Source organism: Indicator indicator, chromosome 14 (genome assembly GCF_027791375.1).
Source record: "Indicator indicator isolate 239-I01 chromosome 14, UM_Iind_1.1, whole genome shotgun sequence".
NCBI lineage: Eukaryota > Metazoa > Chordata > Aves > Piciformes > Indicatoridae > Indicator > Indicator indicator.
In genome coordinates, this window is record NC_072023.1 from 7,123,363 (window position 1) to 7,149,149 (window position 25,787).

General features: G+C 48.7%; 1 protein-coding gene across 1 annotated transcript in view; it reads right to left on the bottom strand.

The window, feature by feature from the left end:
- Positions 1-10,247: 10,247 nt before the first annotated feature.
- ZC3H7B (zinc finger CCCH-type containing 7B) overlaps positions 10,248-25,787 on the bottom strand; it is a 46,443-nt gene continuing 30,903 nt past the window's right edge. Inside the window, exons 17-23 of the mRNA XM_054386807.1 lie at positions 22,694-22,779; positions 17,192-17,325; positions 15,521-15,626; positions 14,040-14,148; positions 12,185-12,318; positions 11,235-11,398; positions 10,248-10,460 (exon numbers count right to left, since the gene is read on the bottom strand). Of these exons, the coding sequence (XP_054242782.1) occupies positions 10,268-10,460; positions 11,235-11,398; positions 12,185-12,318; positions 14,040-14,148; positions 15,521-15,626; positions 17,192-17,325; positions 22,694-22,779 (926 nt within the window). The 3' untranslated portion in view covers positions 10,248-10,267. The remainder of the gene's footprint in view (positions 10,461-11,234; positions 11,399-12,184; positions 12,319-14,039; positions 14,149-15,520; positions 15,627-17,191; positions 17,326-22,693; positions 22,780-25,787) is intronic.

Below are 25,787 nucleotides of genomic sequence, written 5' to 3' on the forward strand. Positions count from 1 at the left end.
GTGGGGTGGTTAGGACTTTCGGATTGACTGGGGAAGTTTCATGACCTAGACTTCAGTCTATTCATGCTAAAAAAATCCCACAGTAGATGCTTTGGTAGAATTCTACATTACAGCCTCTTGGCATTTTCCTTGTAGTTTTCTCCCCCAGTTCCACAGAGCTTGTTAGAAAACAGCCAGTGATAGCCACCAGTGGTGAAGCCAATCAGGAAGAATAGTCTTCTGCTGCAGAGCTGCAGGCCCAGCAAAGCTGCAGGCATGGCCACGGAATGCATCATTTGTGCTGTCTGCACTGTTATCAGATCAGATCAGATCATTATTTATTATTGCTGTAATCTCACATCAGTGGAGGTCTCAGCAGCTCTGCTCCATCACCCAGAAGCCCTGTCAGCCCTGCAAACTGTTACAGTGCTGTCCAGCCATCCAAAGCTGGAGCCAGCAGACAGACCCTGCAGATAGCCAGTGCATTTCTCTCTGCTGGGAGCATGAGAAACCATGGCATCTCTCCTTCTTGGAGCACAGCCTCCTAGCCAAGAGGTCCATGTCTTTCCTGGAATCTTCCAGTCCATTCTGGCTGGTCAAAGCCAGCACGGTGAAGTCATTCACCAAGGCATCACAAATGTTTGGGAGAGCTACTGACATATATGCCTAGGTCTGCTTCTCATCAAATGATGGCAAGGTAAATTGACTGGGAATGTGATAGCTATCATGCCAGAGGCAGTTGGGCCTCCTGGGTTTGCCCCAAGCTCAGACTTCTCCTGAAAGCTGGACAAACATCCATTGGGATGGAGGGACCCAGGAACTTCACAGCAGCTGCTGTGGCAGTTGACTGACGTATGTGGCTTTAGAAGACAAAGAAGGTAATTTAGAGGATATTCATAGAATCTTGGAATGGTTTAGGTTGGAAGCAACCTTAAAGACCATCTGCATTCTCACTTAGCATTTTGAATTGTTAGCCTACAATGGACATCTATAAGTTTTTGTCTAGAGATCTGGGAGGACATCTCTCATCTGGTGTTTATCATGTCCACAAGACTTCTGCCAATGATGTGTGTCCTCCTTGATTCATAATCCCTGAAAAATGAGTTTCTGCCCAGGAGAAGAGCTTGAGTAAAATCACTAGCAGGATGCATCAACACCACCCTGACTTTGAGCCCTGGGGAAGCAGAAACCATACTGTGGAGCAGAGTCATAGCAGCAGGGAGTGTCCGTCTGCCTTCTGTTCTCCTCACAGAGAGCACTTGAACTGCCTTAGTGAACAGAGTTGAAATGTTGGCCCTGCAAAGCTGCAGGCATGGGCACAGATTGCATCATTTGTGCTGTCTGCAATGCTATCAGATCATTATTTATTATTGCTGTAAGCTCACGTTAGTGGAGGTCTCAGCAACTCTGCTCCATCACTCAGAAGCCAAATCAGCCCTTAACAGCACATTTTCTCACAGACCCAACCAGCCATAAACAACTTATGCTGGCCCTAAGTGGGTAGCACGGAGAAAGGAGCACTTAACACGATGGAGAGGGTCAAACCCCAGTAAACCAACTGAAATGGCAGAAACCAGGGCTGCCCTCAGGGGCTTTCCTGCAGGTTCCAGGTGCAGCTACCCACACTGCCCAGCAGTGTCCACTTTTGCCTGAGGAACGTGTTCAGCAGTGCCATGGCAGCACACAGTCCCAAGGGGAGGAGTGAAGTATAAGCCATGAAGAAGAGAATTGAATGAATGCCTCCTCAGATAGGAAACCTTTTGTTGTTTGTTCTGTTTGATGTGGGGCATGTGCTTTGGCAGCCAACAGCCCAAAGCACGTGCTGCCCCTGGCAGGCAATACTGAGGGGACAGGCAGAAGCCAGCAGTACTGAGAGGAAATTGTAGTGACAGACAAGGTAGGTTGCTCCCCTGAAGTGTATCTGGAAATAAGGACAAAAGCCTGTAGAATTCTCTAGAAACTTTATAAATGCTGCTGCTCTTGAAATGGCTTTCTTCTTTTCAGTTACCTGAGACCATTCATCTTAGCAGCAAAGCTATTGTTCAGAAATTTCTATCATCTCACATGGGGATCTCTTACACTTACAGGTCCCACAGATGAGACCTGCTGATTGTGTGGAGGTTACAGGCCCACCCACAGGGCTTGGCTCTTGCACCAAGCCCAGCTTGGTAAGTGGTTTTCTCTTTCTTCTTTGAACCAAAGACCCTTTGCCAAAGGTCCTTTGTGTTCCTCTTCAACCTCCTAGGAGAAGTGGACATTCCACTGGCAGCTTCCAGATTTAGCTATTCATTTGCATGGTGCATTGGGGTTGATAGGGATTTTTTTCACCTTGGCAGGGAGTGGCAGGCTGAATTTCACTGTGCCCCTTCTGAAAGGAGGCTTGCACCTTGTCTTCTAGCTGCTGCTAGTGGTGACAGACATCTATGGAGCTCAAATACACCCAGAATGGCAGCAGCAGGCAAGGCTGTGGCCAGACCAGGGGTGTCTGCATCCACAGCAAATTACATTAAAAGAAAAGAAGGTGGGAGGAGGAGTGACAAAGCCATCCAGGAGGTTGGCAAAAGTGGGACTAGGGCTCTGTTTTGGCTAAAGACTCTGCCTGGCACCTGAAACACAGGTGTGTCACCCTGCAGGTACTTTTGATGGTATCAGCATGGGGCATGGACATGCAGGCTTAACGAGGCCTTGCACTGAGCCCCCTTCCCAACTCTGAGGGGGCTGCCCCTTCCCTGGGCAGGCTATTGGGTGCACACCCCCCCATAGGTATGTGTAGACAGGGGCCTGTCTGCTGTGTGGAGGAGCAGTGCCAGGATCCCTCGAGCAAGCAGTGCAGCTCAGTGGAAGGAACTGCCTGCACCTCCTGCCTGAGGCCAAAGGATTTCTAAAAACTAATTCCCCCAAATGAGTGCCAAAACCTAATGAGCTTTGCTTCCCCACACCCCCTGCCAAGACATCCCCCCCTTTCTAAGGGTGCTCACGTGGCAGCTGGCTCACCACAGCTCTGCTCCTCTGCACATGGCCTTCCCCTGTGAGGTGCTATTTGCCTGAAAGACAGGCACTAGGCAGGGGCAAAACGTGAGGAAGACTCAGGATCACCAGCATTTGTACTGCCCTGGGCAGGAAGGACACCTAGAGCTGCCTTTGTGCACTTCCCTGCTTCAGAAACCCTTTGGGAACCTAGGCAAAGCGAGCTTTGGGAGCTCTCTGAACAAGCCTTGGCAGATGGCAGAGCCCAGGAAGTGCCAAGAGCAGCAATAAACCAAGGTGTTTAAAGCAGGATAGGGAAATCCAAGGGCAGTGATTGCTGAGCCTTTGCCAGGGTCCATGGGGTGAGAGAGCAAGGAAGACACATACACCTCTGGCCACTTCATTCTCAAAATGTAGAGGCTAGCTGTAAGAACCTTGGCTGTCCTTTGACCATCCTTTCCTAGGCTCATTCAGCTCTCCCAGCAATGACACTCCTGGCAGGAGCAGGGATGATGCAGCATAATGGTCCAAGAGAGGTCAGAGTGTGATGAACAGATACAGGAATCAGCTGAGCCTAGGGAAGGCTGTGGACTGAAAGAAAACAAGTGATTCTCTGAGAAGCCTGGGCAGTTTGGCTGCTGCTGATCCCCAGAAATGAAGATATGAATGGTCTCAAACAGGAGAATATCCATGCTGCTGATTGCTTCTTTTGAAACGCAGCTTCTGTACTGAATTCCCACCACAGCTCTCTGGGGCAATGTCCAGATGTTTTGCACTTTCCCCTCAAGCCATTTGGTGGAAGAAAACTGAGGCCATCTCACTCCCATGGAAGCATGACTTTCCCTCTCTGCCTCTGAGCTTTTTTGGGGTACAGACAGGGGAGTGTGTCTTGGTATTCAATTAAAGAAGCTATGCAGCTCTTCATGCTTCCCAACCATCTGCCTGGAGGGCCCCAGCACTGCTGAAAACCCACAGCTAAGGCAGACAGGAAATCCACAGAGAACAAGGGAAATATACACCAAAGAGCACCTCCAGCACTGAGTATTTTTCTGTTTCCAAGCAAGCCAAATCTACTCTGGCATCTGGGCTTAGAGATTTCCACCCTAGCCCCAGGTAAATGTAATTTTTGTGAGGATTAATCCAGATGGTTACAAATAACCCTATTTCCTGGGACTCTGCTATGCCTGTGCCTCCTGAAGCTCTCAGGAAAAAAGCAGTTTCCTAGGGTGCTGCCATCCATCAGCTGAACTGCAGAGAGGAACACCCCTGAAAGGGGCAGTCTTGGGAGCTGGCAGGGCCAGGACTGTTGCTATGGGGAAGGAGTCAGCTGGAGCTGTCATCTCCTCTGGTACTTGGCCTAGCCTCTGCTGTACTTGGATCTGCTTTCAGGAAACACCATCCCTGCCCTAGGGGCTCTGGGACTTGCTGCTTCCGCCTTGAGGGGGAACCACAGAGAAGCAGGAGGTGACAATCCACCTGGGAAGGGAGAGAGGTTTTTGGGAATGGATGGGCCCCATCCTGTCCCCTCCCATCCTGGGGAAAAAGAGATAAGGCTGTGTGAGACATGGCACACAGCTCCTGAGCAATACCCATGGCTTTCCAGGAAGCCCCAGGACCAAGCTGTCTGCAGAAGATCTCTGCCCAGAGCCACCCTATGGGCACCCAGCCAAGTCTGTTCAACACCTTCCACCTCACACCACGTGGCTGCCTGCTCCAGCCAGTGCTCCTGTCACCTTTCCTCCTCCACTTCCCTCCCATCAGTCACTCCCAGCTAGGCCTCTTTTCCCTATGAGCACATTGATTGCTGCCTGGTGTTTTTCCCCAGAGGGCCCCATGGTGTTACCTCCTCCTTGCTCTCCACGCCAGCCAGTGACCAGCACACCCCCTCAGACTATGGCTCCTGCAGGGCAGGAACTCTCTGCTGCTGTGCCTGCACAGGGCCCTGTTCTTGGCTGCAACTGCTGTAGCAAACACAATGAAGGGTGATGACAACATTTGCATCACCTGCTGTCACTGCCCAGAAGTGTTTTCCTATAGTGTGGGCAGAGAGACTGGATCATGGAATGGCTTAGGAATCCCATCTGCAGCTTACTCACTTTGCAAGGCAAATTCCCCTGCCAGGCTGCTGTGTGACAGCATTAAAGGCCATCAGCATGAAGCCTTCCTCCCATCTCTTAGGGGTCTCTGCCCCTACTCCTCTCATTTATTCATCAGACCTGGATCCTTCCTGGCTAAGCTGGGACTCTCCCCCTTGCTTCAATGTCTGTTGAAATTCCTAGGAGGACATGAACACTGCAGCATGACAGATCCATTGACATTTCCATGGATGCTATCACACAAGTTTCAAACCATCACATGCAGGCACTCCCCAAAATACAAGTTTATTTTCTTCAGTGAAGAAGCACCAGTGAGGAGGGGGTTCCAGCTGAGGCTTCAACCTGCAAGGAACACCGTTGTTTTTCTCCTCATGCTTTGTCTGCCTTGCAGTTTGACAGTTTGGTCCCCATTGCACTGGACAAGCTACCCTCACTCTTGCCAGCATGGCCTCAATAATCTGTGGAGTGTAAAACAAATGCCTTGCAGGTTAGACATAGTCAATAGATGCACCTTAGAAGTGCACCAGTCTCCTCCCTCCCTCTGCACCACAAGCTTGTGTTCAGGCCTCTCCTCCTCTGACCAGTTTGTAACACTGGGGCTGTGTGTAATGAGCCTCTGCTCAGGTCTCACTGGCTATGACCCTCTGGTCGCTCTGCCACTTCATGCAGAAGTAGCCAGGTGTTTCCTTGGCACTCTCTTGACTTTGCTGCATTTCCAGTTTTGGCTTCATCCAGAATCTCCAATTACTCTGCATCATGTTGGATTTGAAACTTAAGAAAACTGTTGAATTAATAAATGTTTTCACAGACCCCTTTGCCCAGATGTGATCTTCACCCACAGCATCCTCTCCAGGGGAAATCTGCACAGAAGCTTTTGATGGCCCAAGCTGCATGGGGCAAAGTGGGTAGGGTTAAGGGTATTTTGCCCTGGCAGGAAAAAGAACTGGCTGACCCAAGTGAACAGAGCAGTCCACATGGTGGGACAACCTCTGGCTGAGGGAGGTTGCAAAACACAGGTTACCCAAACAGCTGAAACTGTGTTAACGCAGAACATGTAGATTCTTTGTGCTTGGGGGGGATGAAAAAATAATCTTAAATCCACCTTAAATTCACCCAAACTGTGTATCTGATGCAGAGCTGCAGACTCTGTTAATACAGACAGAGGAAATTTTCCACACAGTGAGAGGAGCAGTGGATTATACTCCAAGATGGGAGAAAGCAAGAGGGAGCCACTGCTTGAAGTGCTCCCTTTGCTTCCCTCCTCACTGCAGGGAAACTGGAAACCTGTTCAAATTTTTGCTATTTGAAAGACGTGACCACACATGGGATTGGGACAGGGTTTAAAGTGCACACTTTTATTTTCTATTACAAAGGCTAAAACAAGCAAGTCTGGTTTGCTGTTGTTGGTTTTATTTATTTTAAGAACAAAAACAAAAATGTTGTTAAAACATCTACATTATTATCCTGATACTAGACCTTATGAAAGATACTAAGTTCTTTTTTTTAATAGTAAAGCGTGGTATTCTTAAATTATATTAATACAAAGACATATTAAAGGACTCAAAATCATTACTACCCAGCTCAGAACTGCAGCATCCCCTTGCTATCTGTTCCTTTCACTTGCTAAAACCCATCCAGTTTTGACATACAGTTTCATACAACCTAAGTAGGGTATTTTTTTTTGGTTTTGTTCACTTTTCCCTGTAAAGGTCAGGTTAATTCCAACACCAGTGTCACCTAAATCCCTGCCCCTACCAAAGGATTTGGGAAAAGATTTTCACTAAGTCTCTCATCATTTCACAACTTGATCTAAATCCAAGTCTTCCCGTGGAGTGATTTGTGTGTCTGTGGTAATTGCACAGGATATGAGATTTTCTTCTAATGTTATAAAATTAAAACACCACTTCTTTTGTTAAAACCCCTCAGATTTGGTTTTGTGCTGCAAAGTTTTCTTTTCCCCACACATGAATGAAGAAAAGAGAGAGAGAGTTATCACAGGGTCTTGTGAATGGCTCACTAAAGCAGCCCTACAGCTTGTGGTTTATCTGTTGTAGAGCCACTATGAGCAGTTCCACTGGGAGGTACAGAACCTGCTGAAGAAAACCCTTTTGGCTTAACACAGCGAGCCTGGTAAGTGGAGTGTGAAGCTCCCTGCCTTCCACAACATCACTCCAAATAATAAAAGCAAAGTCTTAGCATTAAAACTTGTTAGCAGTATAATAATCTCTCACTGAGATGGGTCTGTGAGGACATTCTAGGGGCTTTCAGAAATGTGAACAGGAAAACCTGTCCCATCTCAAAATTTATACCTATCTATATAAAACCCTCCCTTCTTTGTTATTGCCCTTTCCCTCATCCAGATAAAAGTCTCCATATTTAAACTGGAGATGCTGCGTTTCCTGGCCTGAGTCCTTTTCCTTTACCCTCATTAAAAGATTCCTTGGATACCACACACATATAATATTATATAGAGCGATATATTTAATACCTGTGTATATATGCTTCATGGCAGGGGTCACATATATACACACTAAAACGAGTCTGGTGACAAAGTACTGCAACACCACAGACCAGGTTATCATATCAGGGAAAACAAAAAGGTACTTGATGCAACCCCTGTGACCACGGACTTCCCTCATCTTGCACTCACTTGCCCTCTCCCTGCCTCAGCCTCCATCTGAACCTCTGGAGCCCCACTGAGCAGGAGCAGGGAGAGGGGACAGTTACCCACCCTGTAACCTAACCGAGTCCTTGTATGAGAATCATGGCGCAGCGAACGGCACAGTCACGCTAGAGGTGCAGGTTTGATTGAAAAACAGAAAACACATTCCAACATGCTCAGAGCCAGAGCTGTTTCCTTGGCCTCTCTGCCCAAGAAGAGCAAAACAAGATAGCCCAGGAGCTGATGCCTACCTCCTTCCCCATCTCTCTCTGTTTATGAAGTTGGCCACTTGAGCCCAAGGGGCAAAAGCAGAAGGTACAACCTGGACAGCTACAACAAAGGGCAGAGGAGAAAATACAGCAGCTGACCACTCAAAAACTGCCATGTCAGATACTGCGTTGGTCACCCTATTTCCCTAAAGCACTACAGATCCTTTCTCATCTCCTCCTCCTCCTCCCTCCCACATGTGGGCAGAGATGGAAATAAATGCTTCTCTCCCCCCTTCTCCCACTAAGCCACCTGTGCATCATCAGATGTCATGGTCCTGGTCCCTTCCAGGCCAGATCTCAAGGTGCTCTACAGCCAAGAACAAAGTTCATGCCGAACTGACCACCATCCACATTTTAAAGGAGAGCAAACAAGCTCAGAGCAAAGTCAGCTTGGAGCACACAATATCCTTGGAGTGAACCAAGACCATCATGTAGCTGGGCCATAGTGACCACAGTGGAGCTGATGCACCTACCTAGAGGCTGGCTTACAACAGTGCCAGCTGCCCTCAGACCATCTCCTGCATTTCCCCATCTTCTGTATTACCACATCCCATCTCTCCTGAAAATAGGTACTCTAGGGATATGGGAGCAGGGAGGGAAAAGGGAGACCCAGCAATGCTAAAGCAGCAAACAGTTCATGGCCAGATTGTATTTACTGTGGATACAGTAGTACCAGCCCCAAGAGCTCTGAGGTGGCTGTCCTGGGAGACTCTGTAAGAAGAAGGCATCCCCCAAGAGGGCTGAGAGGGAGACATGTTTGTGTTTGAGTGGATGGTACCATCCATGCATGCAACGCGCAGCTGGACTGCAGAGGAGAGGAGGAAGGGAAAGCTCATGACAGGACACATGTTTACTGCTTACAGGATGAGGCTGTCAGAAAGGACAAGGCTGGCACACAGAGCAGTACTGCCTCTCACTGCTGCCACTAGAACAGCCAAAAATCCTGGCACAGAGCTCAGCATCACTGGTTCCCCCATCATGGTGCAGTCAGGTGGGACAGGAGCAGGCAGATGGCTGGGTTCCACTGTGCCACTCACCCTCCATTGTGGTTCCTGCTCTGGGTCACATCCTGGCTGCACTGTGTGTGCACAAGCTCCCTGCCCTGGGAGGAGGGGGCTGGATCTCTGGTACTGGTAATCCAGCCCTTCCAGATGGATTCCTATCAGCAAAGCATACCCATGCTGCTCAATGGTGTCCTCTTCAATGGGTCCCCATCCAGTTTTTCTGGCAGTGCAGGTTAAAAAGTAGCTCAAAATAAGAAGTAACACATGCCATTTAAAGAGTGAGAAGGGAATACTATTACCTCCCTCTCTCACTTCAGGACACAAGGCACCATAAAAGCACAGGCTCCTTTTGGTTACAGCTTTCCTCCTGACACTGCTCTGTGGACTACAGTGACACAGGGTGTGTCACAGTCTCCACTATGCCTTCCAGATGGCTTTAGTCTTACCTGTACCAGTCACACTGACCAAAAAAACAAACCCAAACTATCCACCCTGAATACCTGTTGCACACCAAGAAAGACATCTAATGAGGAGTCATCTATTTGCTTTTTGGATACAGTCAGCTGAAAAAGCCTGAAGTCACCTACAATCCAGTTCCTGCTGCTGCAAGCAGTTTTATTACTTTGCTACTTTTATACCAGACAGCTGACACCCTCCTCAGCACCAGTTGATACCTCAGGGCAACATAGACAGCAGGAGCTTAAGCTTAGATGTTTTAAGCCAGATCTAGTGGTTTTCCTTCTTTTGCACCTCAATTCCTAATCCTTCTGGTGCTGAGCTCCCAGGAGAGCAGGCCAGCTGCAGCAGTGTAAGTGGAGCTTGCTCTGCAGCACTGAGAAAAGGAGCACATGAACTTCATGGTCACCTTTTCACCTCATGTCTGGCCCTTTCTCTCAGCTTTGTCCTCTGGACCTACATGGCCACACTGCAAACTGAAGGGCCAGAGAATGACACACAGACAAATTCCCTGATTCACAGGCCAGTATAGACTGGATCCATTCCTTTGAATGAAGTACAGCCAAAACAGAAAGACAGAGAGGAAGGAGAATTCGGGGGAAAAGAGAGAGAAGACAGATCACAAAGTTAGTGAGCATGGTGTTCGCTGGCCAAGGAGAATCAAATTCACAATTTCATTCATCACTAATAAATCATCATCTCATAATCTTAAAATGAAAAGAAAAGAAAAGGTTCTCTTAAGCAAGACATAGCTCTTGCTCTCCCTGCTACTGCCACTCTTGGAAAACCCACCCCGTGTTTCTCCAGCCGACAGGCTCCCCGCCTCAGCCCCCACTATACCCCATCCCGCAATAGGAAGTTGTATTTCCCGAAGTCATCATCCCTGGGGCAGAGCAGCATGTCCTTGCGGGCTTTGGCCAGTTTCTGTTTCAGCACCTCTCTCCTGTCTAGCCACTCTGTCAGCTCGTCCTGGCCATGGGCATAGCGACACTCCTCTCCTTCGGGACAGCTCTTGTTCTTCTGGAACCTGCCAGCACAAGGAGCATGATCAGCAGGGCACCCCCAAGGCAGGGATTTGGGCTCCCTGTCTGCCATGCTCTATTGAGGCCCACCAAAATATGCTGTGAACTCTCCTCATTACTAAGGGTGAAGCAATTCTCCTACAAACCCATGTGCAGCCTGGGGAAGGCAGCAGAGGCTGGGTACCAAACACAGCAGCAAACAGAGAAGCATCTGAGGGGATTTAGTCAACAGAACAAAACAATGTGAGCCGGAACTGGACCAGCAGGGATGAGGAGAAACCACCACATGAGAGGAAATACTAGGTAACAGCCACAAGATCCAGAGCCCTCTCTCTAACCAAAATGTCCTTTCTAATCATCCTAAGCCTTCTGAAGACACCTCAAGGTGTTCACTCAGAGGGTGTGAGACATTCAAACCATTTAATAAAGCACCTGGGATTCCCCCAAGCACTGGGCCAAGCAGATTGTTCAGAAGGCTGAGAGCTGAGAGCATCCTGGCCATGGAGGGCACGGGTGCAGAGGTGAAGCTTGCTCTCCTGCCCTGAAGACACATGCTTGGGAGTGTGTTTGCAGTGTGGCTAAGCACCTCTGGGCTCCAAGACCAGCCTCACCATCACCCAAACCTGTCAGCTTGTCACACTCTTCCTTCAGGCAGAAGTCCCTTGGGACTCTGTGAGAGAAGTAGGAGGTGGTGAAGGAGGAGGAGGGATGATGGAGGCCCTGTCCCTGTCGCCCTGTCCCTGCAGCAGCAGCACAGGTGGGAGACCAGACAAGAGTACCTTTCACAGAGCCGGAATTCCCCCATGGGGAAGCGGTAGCTCCAGCAGCTTGAGTCACTGTCTGAGGTGAAGACCTTCTCCTTGTGCTTCTCCGACTGGATGTGCTGCTGCCATTGCTTCTTACTGTTGCTGTTTTTCCCGCAGAGCCAGCAGTGGTAGCCCATCTAAGCAAGTGCAGGGCAAAGGGCCAGTCAGTGCAGTAACAGTCACACACCCATCAGCCTTCCTCACGCTGCCACTGCTTCTCCACCTCTCCTTCCAGAGCATCCTGGAAGCTCCACTCAGTCTACAACTTCCTGTACCTCACTGTCACATCATCTTTAGGGCACTGTGCTGCCAATTAAGGTGGACCAGAGGAGATGCTCTGTTGAGGTCTTCTTACAGCTCGGACAGGCTCAGAGAACAGGGCAGCTCAGTTCACTGACATGGTCTCCCTGCTCCTGCTGACAGCTCAGGTGGGGTCTGACTGCAAGGCCCCCAGGCACACAGGCAATGCAGGACTCTTCAGGAGCACAAACCCTCACTCCAGCCACCAATCCTGGACTAAGGAGACACATCTGCCTCTAGTCTTCCCAGGCCTCTGTGCTCAAGACTTAATTCTTCCTCTTTTCCAAAAGGCCAGCAATCACTTTGCCAGCTTTCCCAGGAGTGGGGAGGAACTCTGAGGAGAGGCTGAGCCCATGCAAAGGGAACCTCAGGTAGACTCCTACTGACTTGAGGATTAACAGAAAAGCCATTGCAGAGCCTTGCTGACCCCAGGTCAATCCCTTCCCACCTCATCTGTGCTGCCCTTGCTGTACTGCTCCAAGCTGTCAATTTAACCTACATTAGCACAGGCTCTTTCCCACAAGAGCAATGCAGTCCCTGTTAGCTCACACCTGAAGCACAGGAGAGGGGCAAGCTGTCAGCACCGAGAAGGAGGGATGAAGGACAAGAGATCAGCTGATTACCATGATGTCAGCATAGTCAGTGGGCATCTGGATCTGTTTCTCCCCTTCTCGCGAGGTGAGTGGTGTCCCCTCTCCAGGCTTCCCAGGATTGTGTTTCTTCAGCCACATGTCATAGGTCTGCTGCATATCTAGTACTGCACAAAGGCAACTCATGAAGTCACTGAGACAACCTCCCAAGCAAAACCCAACCAAGGAAAAACTATAAGAAAAGGATCAATGCTGGGGCAGCCCTTCCCTCCCCACTCCTGTGTGGCAGCACCTTCTGTCAGGCTGGGGGCCTGTGCCTGGGAGGCCAGATGTCACCTCCCCACATGACAGCTCTGTGGAGAGGAACCAAATTCACCCCACACCACCTAGTGTGCACGGGTGTCAAAGGGTAACCATGACTGCAACCAACCAAAGTACTCAGGAAGGAGGGAAAGTGCCCCAAGATCTCCATGGGCTTCACCCCCCAAGGTGATTCTCCATCAGGCCTGATTCTGCTTGACCTCAGCAGACACCTCACTCCAGCCAGCGAGCTAAAGCAGAGGACAGATTCAGATCTGCCCCTTCCCTCTAAACCTATACTTCATCCTCAGCACTTCAGAGGTAGAAGAACCCTAAAGCAAGCTGGCCACAGGAAGCACTAAGGAAGGGGAGGAAGACCTAATGATAGCTTGCCCCGTGATCAAAACCTGCACAGTGGGGTGCAGTCAATGCCTCTTGGTGCTTTTGATTTAAAATCCACTCAGGATAATAGTGAGAAAGGAAATTTTGAGTGGAAGCTTTGATTGCACATCTGCTCTTCCAAGATCAGCTCCTGAGAGAGCCTCTGCAAACACTTCTAAATGTCTGCAGACAGCGACGCAGTGCTGGAAGTGCAATGTGTTGGTGATTTACTCCTTGCTAAATGTGTAATTGAGGAACTCGAGGCAACTGGGGATAATGAATGCAAATTCCCCCTGACTGGAACAACACTGTCATTTGAAGATTCACACTGGTGCCTGAGCAAACACACCCAAACTGGTCTGATGTGCTTTAAAGGCCTCAGCAACAACATTACTTGAACTGTACTGAATACCAGCCTCTGGTCCAGCAGAGAGAAAGACCCTTTGGCCAAGCACAAAGACCAGGCTCACTCAGGGCATGCCTGAAAGCCCCTTCAAGCTTTCCAGCATCTCTCCACACAGCTACGTCAGCACCTGTACAGTTTGGCCTTGCAAAGAGCTTACTGTTGGTCTGAAAAAACAAGGATTGCTGCCAGAGAACTAACAATCCAGGACATGGGCAATCCCCACCCTTCCCCAAAAGGTAAACTGATAGCCTGCATAATTAATTCCAGAAAAGCTTCTCCACAAAGGCACCATCCAAGATGTTCTCATTCAGTACCTCAGATCCATCCCCTTGAATACAATGCCATAAGCAGGTAGTGTCACAGCCCAGGAGCAAGGGATATGAGCAGAAATGGGCAAGAAAGCCAAGGCAGATACAAGACAGACAAGAAAGAAAAAGGAGCAGCTACAGGTCAGGCCCAGTGCTTTGGCAGAGCTCCATGGAGAGCCAGACCTGGGACAGTACAGTGAAGGGACAGTGGATTCAAAAAGCTGCAGAAAAGGAGGGCAGCAATGAAGCTATGCAAGACAAGGGTCCAGTGTGCACCAGTCCCAGAATGAGGGACTCAAAATACACGTTTAAGAAATGAACAGCTCTAAGTTACTGTGCACAGAGCTGCACTACAATCCCACCTAAGCTCACAATACCAGCTCTGTCCAGATGCATTCTGTGATCAAGAGTATGTCTTAACAGAGCTGCATCCACTGCCCAAATGTCCTCTTGCCACTCCCCAGACTCTCTGGCCCACGTTTCCCCCACTCACTTTTATTTTCCTTCATGAAGGTCCACATGTCTCTCTCCTCAGGGCTGTGGGCGAAGGAGCAGTTGCCCACATACTGGCATTTCCTGCCATTCTGTGCATGGATACACAACTGGTAAAAGACAGAGAGCAGAACTCAGCACCTGTACAAACACTCCTTGCTAGAGGGGAAAGTGGGTTCACAAAACCAGCTGGGACATTAAATTGCATGCAGGAGAGGTTACAAACAGGACACTTTGTATGTCATTAACTCCTGCTCCTTTTCCTCAGGCATCCTCAAGGTGACAGAAGGGTACATTTTCCCTGTAAACACACAGGCAGCTCAGTTCCAGCACCTGGCCTTCCTCTTGCTGCCATTTCCACAGGCAACAGGGTGCAGGTATGATTAGCACTGCCCCTGGGGAAGACAGCAGGCAGCAACCTGGATCGATCCCATGGTGCTTCCTAGAGGTCACATTGCTGGTCCCCAAAGGTGACTCATTCTCCAGCCATCTCCAAGCAGGCAAAGAGTGGCCTTATGGGTTGCTTTGACCACACTAGCAGGCACACAACTTTATTTTCCAGCTACAAAAGGCATCGTTGCTAGAGCAAATGAGCAGCTTTCCAAGCATATTAACTGATCACCTATTCTCCCCTAGTCCTGCCACCAGAGGAGGACAGCAATGGGGAAACCTGGCTCACACAAGCTGGGGAGAAGAGGCAACACTGCTCCTCTCCGGATGGGGGTGGCTGGGAGCTCAGGCAACACACACACTCATATGGGAACCTTTTTTGCTGCATGATCTGCAGCTTACCTGCTGGCCTCGTGTCTTACTGCAGCAGCTGTAAATAACTCTTGCTCCTCTCTCCAGCTTCTAGCAATTGGCCTACAACTGGAGAGTGCTCAAGGCCTCATGCTTGGCCTTTTGCCTGCCCATGAACTAAGGTGCAGCAGATGCCATAGGGTAGGAGAAAAAGGAGTATGAAAGAGAAATTATCAATCACTACACTCAGGGCTGGGGCTGGATATCTGCAGTTTTCCTCACAGCAGCACATGGCCTTTTAGCTTAGTTCTTAGTTTTGCTTTCAAAACATACCATGAGGAAGTTTCACAATCTATAGCCACACAGCCAAAGGCAGGGACAAGTTTTTCCCAAGCTCTCCCTCTTTGCCTCTCACCCACACTGGGAAACCCTGACCTTAGGAGAGACTTAAATCTCATTCCCAAACCCTGTGTCAGCCACTTTCTGAGATTGGTGACTGGACCACCAGCAACAACAGAAGCTCACACACGAGCACAGAGTGGCCTGAATGGGTGCTGCGCCTTTTTCTGCCCCACCCTTTTGCTGGTGTGTTGAGATCTGGCTGCCATCAATCCATCCCTGCCTCTCACCTCAGCTAACACATGCCTGCCTCATTCCTAAGCCTACAAGGGACCAGCCCTCAAAGCACTGCTCCACGGTGGGAAGGAAGGGGCACCTGGCGATGCCAGACGTGGGGCTTACATCGTATTGCTGTGGGAAGTTGCGGATGGAAGGCAGTGGTCGGACAGACACCCACTTCTTCTTCGCTTTGGACATCACCAGCAGGACACGACGTTCCTTTGTCCAGCTGAAGAAGAGAAAATTAATGAAGAGAGATAAAAGGAAAAGCAGAACAAGGTTTTGTTTTCCTCAGAGACCCTTAAATATCAAGGGATAACCAGATACTCTAGTCCAGCTTGTCCCTGCACTACCTGGCTGCTCCTAGATATGCACATCCTTGACAGGGAAGCCACAAGAAGGGGGTTTTAGGAGAATTTTCCCCTGTACTTATCACATACTTCCTGGGGTATCTCTTCTCATAAAGCCACAATGTCTCCCCTAGGTCTCACATGGCATCACCATCCTAAACACCTGCATTCCACCCTTTGACACAGCCAATTCTCGTGCAATCAGCTCCTCAAAAAACATTTGGGAGTATTTTCTATTTGAAAGGTGCAGTAGAAAAGCAAGTCATCACTGGCTCTTTCTTATGAACAGGTGCCAGGAAGTGTTAATTCTCCTTCAGCACCAGTGAGCGATCACCAGGAGATACCCTGAGCAAAACCCCCAGCTCTGCTCATCAGCTGCACAGAGCTGTTATCCTTCCCATTCCAGGAAGTGACCCTCACATGCTCGCTTCCTCCAGCAACTGCTGCTTCTGTCTCTTTCATCAAAGGTCTTACATCTGCAATAGGATGCTGGACTGTGCCTTTGGGGCTTGTGTATTGGGAAACGAAGTCCTATAAACCTTTTCATCCTATCCTGACAGGCTGCCTGGGTGAGATGGGCCAACCTCCATGACCCAACTCATGACATCCCAACTGATATTTCTCTTCTAGGGGGCTTGTAAGAAAGACGAGGACAAACTTTTCAGCAGAACCTATAGCAGTAAGACAAATGGTAACGTTTTTGAACTAAAAGAGAGCAGATTCAGAATAGATACAAGGAAGACATTTTTTACAGTGAGAGCGGTGACACACTGGAACAACCCAGAGAGGTGGTAAAAGTGCCATCCCTGGAAACATTCAAGGTCAGGTTGGACAAGGCTCTGAACAACCTGATGTAGTTAAAGATGTCTCTGCAAGGGAAGTTGGACTGAATGACCTTTAAAGGTCCCTTCCAACCCAAACTACTCTATGATTCTATCACACAAAACATCCTTATGGGCCCCAAGGAGCCAGGAGGTGCAAACATACAAGACGTGCATCACAGAAGAGCAACTAAAGCAATGAAACAGCCAAGCAAAGCAAGTTAAAAGGAAGCAGAATACCCTGATTCATTGCTAATAGTGACCTGACAGACATCTGCAGAGCTAGGAGTGCAGATACACAAGTGCAGAGAACTCTACTAGCGACCTTGCTAAAAAGAAATGATAGCAACTGGGAAAAAGGGAATTGTGAGAGCTGAACTGTATGCACCAGAAATAACAGTCTGCACAGTGCTGGCAGCAGGCACAGACAGCAGAGAGCTGGAAACTGGAAAACAGCTATCTGCAATGCTTGCCTCAGTGATAAATACCTCCAACAGCAAGAGGCTGCTAGGAAACCTTGCAGGCTCTTCCAAAGAGGCCAAATGAAGCCCTGGAAAAGGCAAGAGGGAAAAATCCCTGCCCTTGAGGAGAGGTGGGGAGAAAGAAAAAGTTGCATTGCTCACCAGTGGCGGGCTTTGGCACTACAGTACTTGAGGTCTTTATCTGGCTCCACCAGCTGCCCGTTCCTCCAGCACTGGCCACACACAAATTTCATCTGGAGGTCAAAGGTGCTTGACGTGGGAGCCCGGGTAGAAGCCTAGGGAACAGACCCATAACATCAGGTAAATGGAGCCAGAATGCATCCCCCCAAACTGCCACAGAGACATTCTTGGCTCCCTGCACACCCGCGTGCTAGTGCCAAACCAGATTAAATCAGACTCAGCTCTCCTTTGCCAGTGTTAGCTGGTGGCCCATTGAGATATCAGGCAAAACTACTGCTTGCTTCAGCATGATTTCCTGGGCTTTGACATCTGGCCAAAAGCACAGCCTGGCTGTGAAACCCCTGCAGTGCATCTCTGTGTACAGACAAGCTCTGTGAGACCTGTCCCAGTGCTTAATCCCCACTTCCCTGCAGGGAGGGAAATCCACAGCCCCCTCACTACCTGTGGAGAAAGCTCAGTCACAGCCAAGACAGCCTCCTCAGAAGGGAGCCAGGCTGTACTACAGCACAGGACTCTTGCTTTTGTACCAAGAGGCTCATGTCACATGTAGCATTTGATGCACTGAAGTCAGAGCTGGGTCCTCTTGTTGATACCCTTCCAAGACATTTCTGGGCAGGTTTCCATCTCTTACAGTTCCTTTGCACCAGGTTTCACAGGTAGTTGATCCTGATCTCTGGACAGGGGTACAGCCATGAATGCACATATTTCATATCCTCTCAGCTACTTTGCTTGATTGGTCTTCTACCTATCCCCATGGAAGGATGTTTTGGGATTATGCCAAACAAATTTTAGAGGTGGTGCAGGGGGGAACCAAAATCAAAAGAGCCAGTCCTGTATTACCACTGCCTTGTGTTTTCTGGAAAGCAGATTACATTCTGTGTCACCACTGTAAGACATGAAGTTGGTGTTCCCAGTTCATTTCCAAACCAAAGAGCAAGCCTGAGTGGACACCAGTGGCCCTGGGCTCTAGGGTGTGTGAAGGTACAAAAGAACACCCTGAACACATTGAGCTGACCATGATGAACAAAGGTCATGCACCAGCAAAACAGTTCTCTGACTGCTGACCACATAAGCAGCCCATCCCAGCTGCCATGACTTCATTTCTAACTCTAAGCATCTAGCAATGAACAAACAGGGAAACCATGTCCCCAGGGAGCAGGCTTCTGCCAGCAATTGACTGCCAGTAGCATGGACCCTACAAAGCAGCAAGTAGAGGTCCTGCAGAATCAAAGCACCTCCCAGGAAATGCCACATAAACTATTGACTGACTGTCACTCTGCATCCTCCTGACCTAGTCTTTTGGAGAAGCAGAACTGGCATATAAAAGGTCCTCCACTGCTGTGAAAAGGTGACTGGAGAGCTGACCTTTGCCTGTGCTCACAAGAGGCCATCACTGCTCTGGATGCCCCAGGAAAAGGACCCCTCCAGAGAACTGTGATCTCTCTTGAAAAGCAGGGGTGACTCTGGCTTACTTGCCCACAAGACAGCCTTTCTGGTGGCATCTGTCACATGAGGCACTCACCTGTCAGCTTTCACCAGGGCTGGTGACCACCAAGAACACATTGAAGTGGAAGGCTGCAGAATGAGACCTGGGATGTGACAGAAGGCAGTAAGATGCCTCCTCTGATGTGTGGCCTTTGAACAGTAGTTCTAATCTCCCCTTGGTCTCCAAAGGAATTTACACTCCAGCTTGCCACTGACCCACCAAACCTACAGACCTAAGGTGATAAAATGAGGCTGCTGGCATATTCCCTTTCATTAGCCTTTCATATATCTGCAATATTGCCTTTCATTAGCCCCATGTAACACCTCGAGGTGACAGATCTTCCAGTACAGCCAGGCAGGTTGTCTCCAATCTAGTGACTCAGCAAAAATAAAACCTGAGTGACTCCAGAAGGCACAAACAGATTACAGACAAGGCAGATATTTCCCAGGTAATTCTGGTGATCTGGGCTGCTTTTCCCACCAATTCCTAACCAAAAGGAGCCCCCTGCATTTCTTCAAGAGTCCTGCAAACTGCTGGTCAATCCAATGGGCACGTATGCTCCCAGGGCATTAGGGGCCAAGCCAAAAACCAAAGCTGGTGCTGTTGCTGCTACATGACTGTATTTGTAAAGGCAAGACTCATACCTGGCAGGCTGCTGATAACCAACAGTGTGGAAATTAGTATCACATGAGGCTCAAGCAGACAAAGCCAAGCAGAAGGGCCTGGGGCTGTGGCACCACCCCTTGTTATGAAGCCAGACAATGTAGTGTTAGCTCTGCACTATGGCAACCAAATAAATACAAGTCTTTGGCATGACAGCTCTCCACTTCAGGCTTTGCAGAAAGCAAGAGCCCCAGCACAGCCACTCCTGTCTCCCAATTTCAGCAATTCCTCTTAGTGACACTGAAATGCTCTCTGGAGGAGAGCCTCAGGAGCCCAGGTTACCCCAACCCCTAACTGAATGAGCTGTACTTAGGTACAAGTACCCCTGGTTAGAGACTTTGCTCTCTGTGCTTAGACTGCTAATTCTGACACCAGCTTTTATAGGGGTTCTTCAGCTGGCTAATGCAGCTAAAACAGACTAGCCCTTGAAGAACAGAAAAAACAAGGGCTAAACCCCATTAATTCCTAGGGATGTGATGGGACAACACCCAGCACCCTACCACAGTCTCTTCTGCTGACTGCCTCTCCAATATGCAGCCACTGGCTAAACTCCTCCAGCAGCCACTATGGGGCCACGTTTGTAAGGCCAAATGTGAGGTTCCTGGCAGGCCTTTAGCAAGCAGTGTATCTTCATCTCACTGCTAAGTCTCCTGACCTGCACCAACACAGCTGCTGTATCCCTGCCTTTTTCTCTCCATAAGTGAATAGCCCCAGTCACTGGGTCCAGCTGGCAGCTGTGACAAAACTGCAGCAAAATCCCTGGGAGGGGTTTTGCTTCCGCTGACCAGAGGGCACCAGGGTGAGCATTGCTCACCCGGGAGGGTGGGAAGGAGGGGTCTGCTTTTACAGCATTCTTGGGAAGTTGTCTTTGCCAGGCAGCCAACTTCCAAAGCTGGAAGGACGCTGAGAAAACTCTGAGTCACATCAGCCTGCTCGGATGGAAGAAAACAATGACAAAAGTAAAACTCTCTCAACAGATTTGCTAGTCCTGTCCCCGGGGTCTTTGGCAGCAAGCCAGTGTCTGATCCCTGAGCACAGCCCTCTGGCTGCTACGTGCAGATGCCAAAGCCACGGGCTGCTGCTGCAAATGCATGCATCTGACCCACCTGCCTCTGCCTCCCTGCACAGTGCAGGGCTGCCAGTCCCTACAGACAACTGATGACGCTGCTGGTGGGCACTTTCTGCCTGTATTGACAAGGCTCATGCTTTGCCTTTGCATAAACTGATGACCTGGAAGGGTGGAGGGCCCAGTTCAGCTCTGTGACAGGCATTTAAACAGACTTTTTTGTTGGCCATCAGCCCTAACACTGCCCACAGAGCCCAGAAACTGTAGTTCTCTGCCCATGCCCTGACAGCTGATGTAACAGGTGCTGGTATTTCTTTTCCTGAACCTCTGCCCCCTGCAAGCTCCAACAGCCAGAATCAAAACCCGTGCTCAACATCCAGATCCTACACACTTCTGAGGACATGCTCTGACCATGCCCACTGAACAGCTTTGTCTTTCCAACAGCAGCACCTCCAGACAAAGGTGAACTTGAAGCTGCAAGGCTTACAGAAAAACAGCTGTCCATCAATTTTTTTTTTTTAATCCCCAGATTATGCACAGAGAATGGCAAGACAGAGCTTTCTGGAAAACGGAGGCAGATCCACACCAGGTAGGACAGAACCAGTCATCAGATTTCACTCTCCATGGTGGAGCAGGGATCGCTGATGTAAAGCAAACTACTGTCACAAACTGCTGCAAATTCATACCTGGTTTTCTCCACTGTGCAAGGACAGGCAGCTGCCTGTCTTCCCCTCTGTAGAAAGAGACCATAGCCAGTTCTGTCTGCAGGAGCCATTCAGATCATCCAGGCTGACTTCTCATATAATACAGGTCTCATATAATACAGGTGTAGAAACTTGTCCACTCAGCTTCATGAGATGCTAGAACATATTCCTTAAGCCAGTCAGACAGCTTTGGGAACTAGAGACCTTGGTGACTCTGGACTGCTGCTTTCCATTCCTCTCCCCACAACCATTTCAGACCACAACAGCAGAATGGACTACACAGGCATGTTGCTGTGCAATATCTCAGAGATAACTCCATGTCATGCAGCAGAACCAGTACACAGGTGGACACAAAGCCCATTGCAAGCATCAGTGTAGTTACCTACACCTTTCCTGTTGGGCTAACCCATGCTTATTAGACCTGATTTCTCTCAGCATCAGTGCCCTACAGTCTTCAGAACACTTCTGCAGGCCCATAACGCAGCCAAACAAAAGCTGCTACACAGACCATGTGATTTACTCAGATGCCTTTCCTATAGAACACCTTCTCTATAGGGTGCTCACAGGCTGCATTCAGTACTGGTGTCTGCAGAGGGACTTGTGGGTGAGAGATCCCAAAGACAAGTTAAGCCCTTGCTCTGACACAGGCCAAGAGGTGGTGAGCTCCAGTGTCTAGAATGGGAAAGCAAGCTGTCAAATGAGAACAAATGATTCACAACACTTTCCCCTCCATTTTGCAAGGGAGAGAATTGCTCCTACACCTGAGAGCTTACTAGGAGGCATGAAGTTTCTCATCTCATCAGCTGTATCTTTCAAAAGTAATTAAGGAACAAAAAAATTCCTTGTTCCACATTGCCTCAGATCAACCTCAGGGCTGGGCTGGGAATTGTCCTCACTGGGTGGGCTCCTATATTGGAGAACATTCCCCTGGGGAAAAAAGGATAAGGCAGTGTTACCCATAGCCAGCACACCAGAAGAAAGCAAAGAGGAGCCCTTTGTTTATAATCCACCTCTCCAGAGAAAGCTCTTGGCAGTGCTGGAGGGTCTTTCCCACACTGAGAGGCTGGTGGCACAAAAAGGCAAAGCACCACTAAGATCTCTGCCCAGCCTCAGCAGCACCTGAGCTGCAAGTTCCTCCCACTGATGCATTCAGAGCACTGCTGTGGGTCATGAGTCTCTTCTTAGCCCTTCAAACTGCTGTATCGTCCCCTGGCCACTAAAGGGCAGCAGGACAACTTCGGTCCCCACTCGGTGTGGCCATGATCCTGTGAAGCCTCCCAACTTCACCAACAAGGTGCATGTTGCCCTCCCTGCTCTGGAGCCTTCAGCCCACCACTGAACAGAGCAGGTAACAACGCTGTAAAACAAGGCACAAAGCTCATCAGTAGCACTGCAACAAGGAAAGTCCTCAGCTGTCCTCCTCCTCAATGGCCAGCCTGCTCTGCCAGGGACCTGTCAGGCACAGCACCAAGAGGAAAAGAGAGGAAGTGCTGGAGCAGCTGGGAGCAAAACCAGGCCACAAGCCCTAAATGTATCTTACTTACCATGCTGTTAGCTGGTTTGCTGGCATGTGCCTCCATCTGCTGCCAGTACTTCTTTGATTCCTGCACAATATCTTCATGGGTCATTCCTGGTAATAAGAGGAAACAGGACTGAGCCACTCTGCTTTGGACAAGAGAAAAGAAGGAGGGAGGGGTTGCAGGACTTCCTCTATTGGGACTTAGAAACCCTTGTGTGGCTGACAGCTCCCAGCAGTGCCACTGGTAATGTCAGAATATGGGTTGTGAGGAGACCCACCACAGAATGTGTTTAAACATGGGGTAAGGAAGCTCCTCTCTTCACACAAACCAAATAAAACAGGAAAAGTTTGGTCTCCTGTGCTCCTTCAGACCTGGTGTTCTGCTCAGACTGTCTGCAAAGGACCCAGTTGCTGCCTCCAAGATGATGATTCCTGACTAGGGGTCAAGACCTTGACCAAGGCTTTCCCTCAGCACCTTATCTACAGGTCCCGTCCAAGTCCATGAAGACAATGCTTTGTTACAGTTGATCTACTGTATATTGGTGGTTTTGCCACTAGCTTGGAAGATCACTGAAATCCCATTGAGACATCTAGCCATCTCCAAGACCCCAGAAGTCTCACCTAACTCATGCTGGAATTACTTAATCTGTTACACACTTCAAGTCGGGGGGCTGCCCATCAATCAAGAGGAAGAGGAAAGCTGAAATTCAATACAGACAAACACCAGGTGTAACCAAGGTACACCAGGTGTAACCAAGGTAGCAAGGAAAGACAAACAGTGCAAAAACAGGTGCTAATATGTAACCAGTCAGGAAAGATCTCCAAGGTTTCAGGAATAATCAGGAATGATCTCCAAGGTCTCTTCCAATCCAAAACATTCCATGAATCTATGAACAAGTAATGCAGCATCAGACAAGAAAAAGGATTGGTTTGATTTTGTCTTAGGAAATAGCTCCTGACCAACTCAGGTGGTGAGGGATCAGTCCCCCTGCCAGCACCAACCAGCTAGATGAGCTCTATGATTCTCTGAGCAATAAACAGCAAGAGAGGAGTCTTTAAGAGCAGGAACTGTCTGGTCAGTGTGAGGACTCTTACCAAAAAACCCCAAAAGTTATTTAAGTGCTACACAGATTTGAGAGAGCTGCCAAACAAACCAGAGCAAGACTTTTACAATGGCCAGTGACTGCAACAAGTGGGATGCTGAGGATGGCCTTGCTGCAGCACCCCTGGCACAGAGAGGCTGCAGAATTATTTGCTTTGCTTTTCACTTCAGTTTTTGTTATGGAGTGAGGTGTTCCCCAGGCCATGCCACACTGACATAATCTTTGATCTGCAAGCCAGCATCTTTCAGAACTTAAGGGCCAGCAAACACAAGTTCTCATTTTGGCTTAGGCTGTAACTTGAATCAGTCACAGCACTCCTGACTTCAGTTTCCCCATTTGTGATTTTAGCTGTGCAGGTCCCTGCCAGGTAACAACGCTGCTATTGTACAGGGCTTGGATAGGATGAAAAGCATTCAGGGAACTTCACCATTCTAAAAGAGCATCCTCTTTGGTGTCCAAGTATTCTGCAATGGACACATTGATGGTCTGTGCTTTAGGAGCAAAAACTACAAAGCTGGGAAAACCACAGCAAAAAGTGCTGCACTGGATCTGGCAGAGAAAGAGCAGAAGCAGATCCTGTCTTCTACATTCTGCACACCTGCACTGTGATTCTTGAGGTGCAGAACCAATGCAGAAGCACATACAGCTCTTCTCAGAGGACTGATTTCCAAATGAGGTTCTTAGCAAGTGAACGTCTCGTTCCAGTCCCAGAGATCTGAACTAACTCAACAATACAGTCTAGAAATGTGGTGGTTGGGAAAAAAAACAACCTCCCAAATAATGGAAGAATGTTTTCCAAGACACCATCTCTCCAAAGCATGAACTGTCTGGAAGAGATGATTGGACAACCAAAAAGCTCATGTGTTGATTACTTAGAACATTTCAGCATCGTTTGCAACATCATTAGTGAGGACAAAGGCTCTGTGATTTCCACTGATGGAAGAAGTTAGCAAGATATGTCTGTGCAAAGCCACAGTGAACAAGAAAACAGTCCTGCCTGTCCATGTTTTCAGATCTTGGGAACCTTTACTCCACTAACACAATCCTTTATCCCCATAAACAAAGCCACAAGCTCTGTAAAAGCTCAATGGCTGTGAAAAGCAACAGCCCACTGGTTGCAAATGCAAGCTGCTAGGAATGATGTCTTCTTTCTATTCTTGTCAAGCAAATGGTGCCCAAATCAAATTCTCTACTCTAGTAAAACATTTCCAGAAAATGGCAACAGCCACCTTTCATCTCTGTTTCCATAATAAGGGCTACACTTAAGAGAAGTAATAAACTACCACTCTAGGAAGGTGAACTCACAAGGAAAGTGGGCCCTGTAGAAAAAGAAACAAAAAGATGATGTCTTTCCCATTGCTGGAAAAAAAGGGAATAAGCATAAGGATTACTGACCACCCCTGCAGCTTAACTCCTGGCTTGTTTCAGCTCCTCAGCTTCGCCTTTGGAAATCACTACTTCAAGTAAAGAAGGCTAGAAACAAAAATCCATCTAACCATTTCTTCAGTGGGGGAGAGAAGGAAGAAGCAATGAAACTTTAAAAAAAAAAAGGCAACAAAAATAAACCAATCACAGAGTGGGGTGAAGAGTAAAGGTGCTTGACTATTAGAGTACCTAGAGTACTACAGGCATGTAGGGCAGCAAAGTGACCTACAGCTCACAGGCAGCATGGGATCTTAGCAGCTCTGGTGTTGCCATTTTTTAATTTCCTGTGGCCACAAGTAGACGAGGCCAAACAGGAAGAATAAAAGATGGCATTTGCCACAGTGTGCTCCTTGTTCATCACTGTCCCTCACATGCCAAACCAAGGCTGAGGGCTGCACCAAACAATAACAGGCCCTTGAACAATAAATTAAACAAGTTGCCTCCAATTACATCAAAGAATGGTGAGAAATCCCCATAATTTTTCCTCACTGAAGTACTCCCATCACTGAGATGGGTCCTCCACTAAACAATACCCTGTGGTGAAAAAAAGATGTAGCTGGACCAGTTTCTACTCAGTTAGCTAACAGGAAA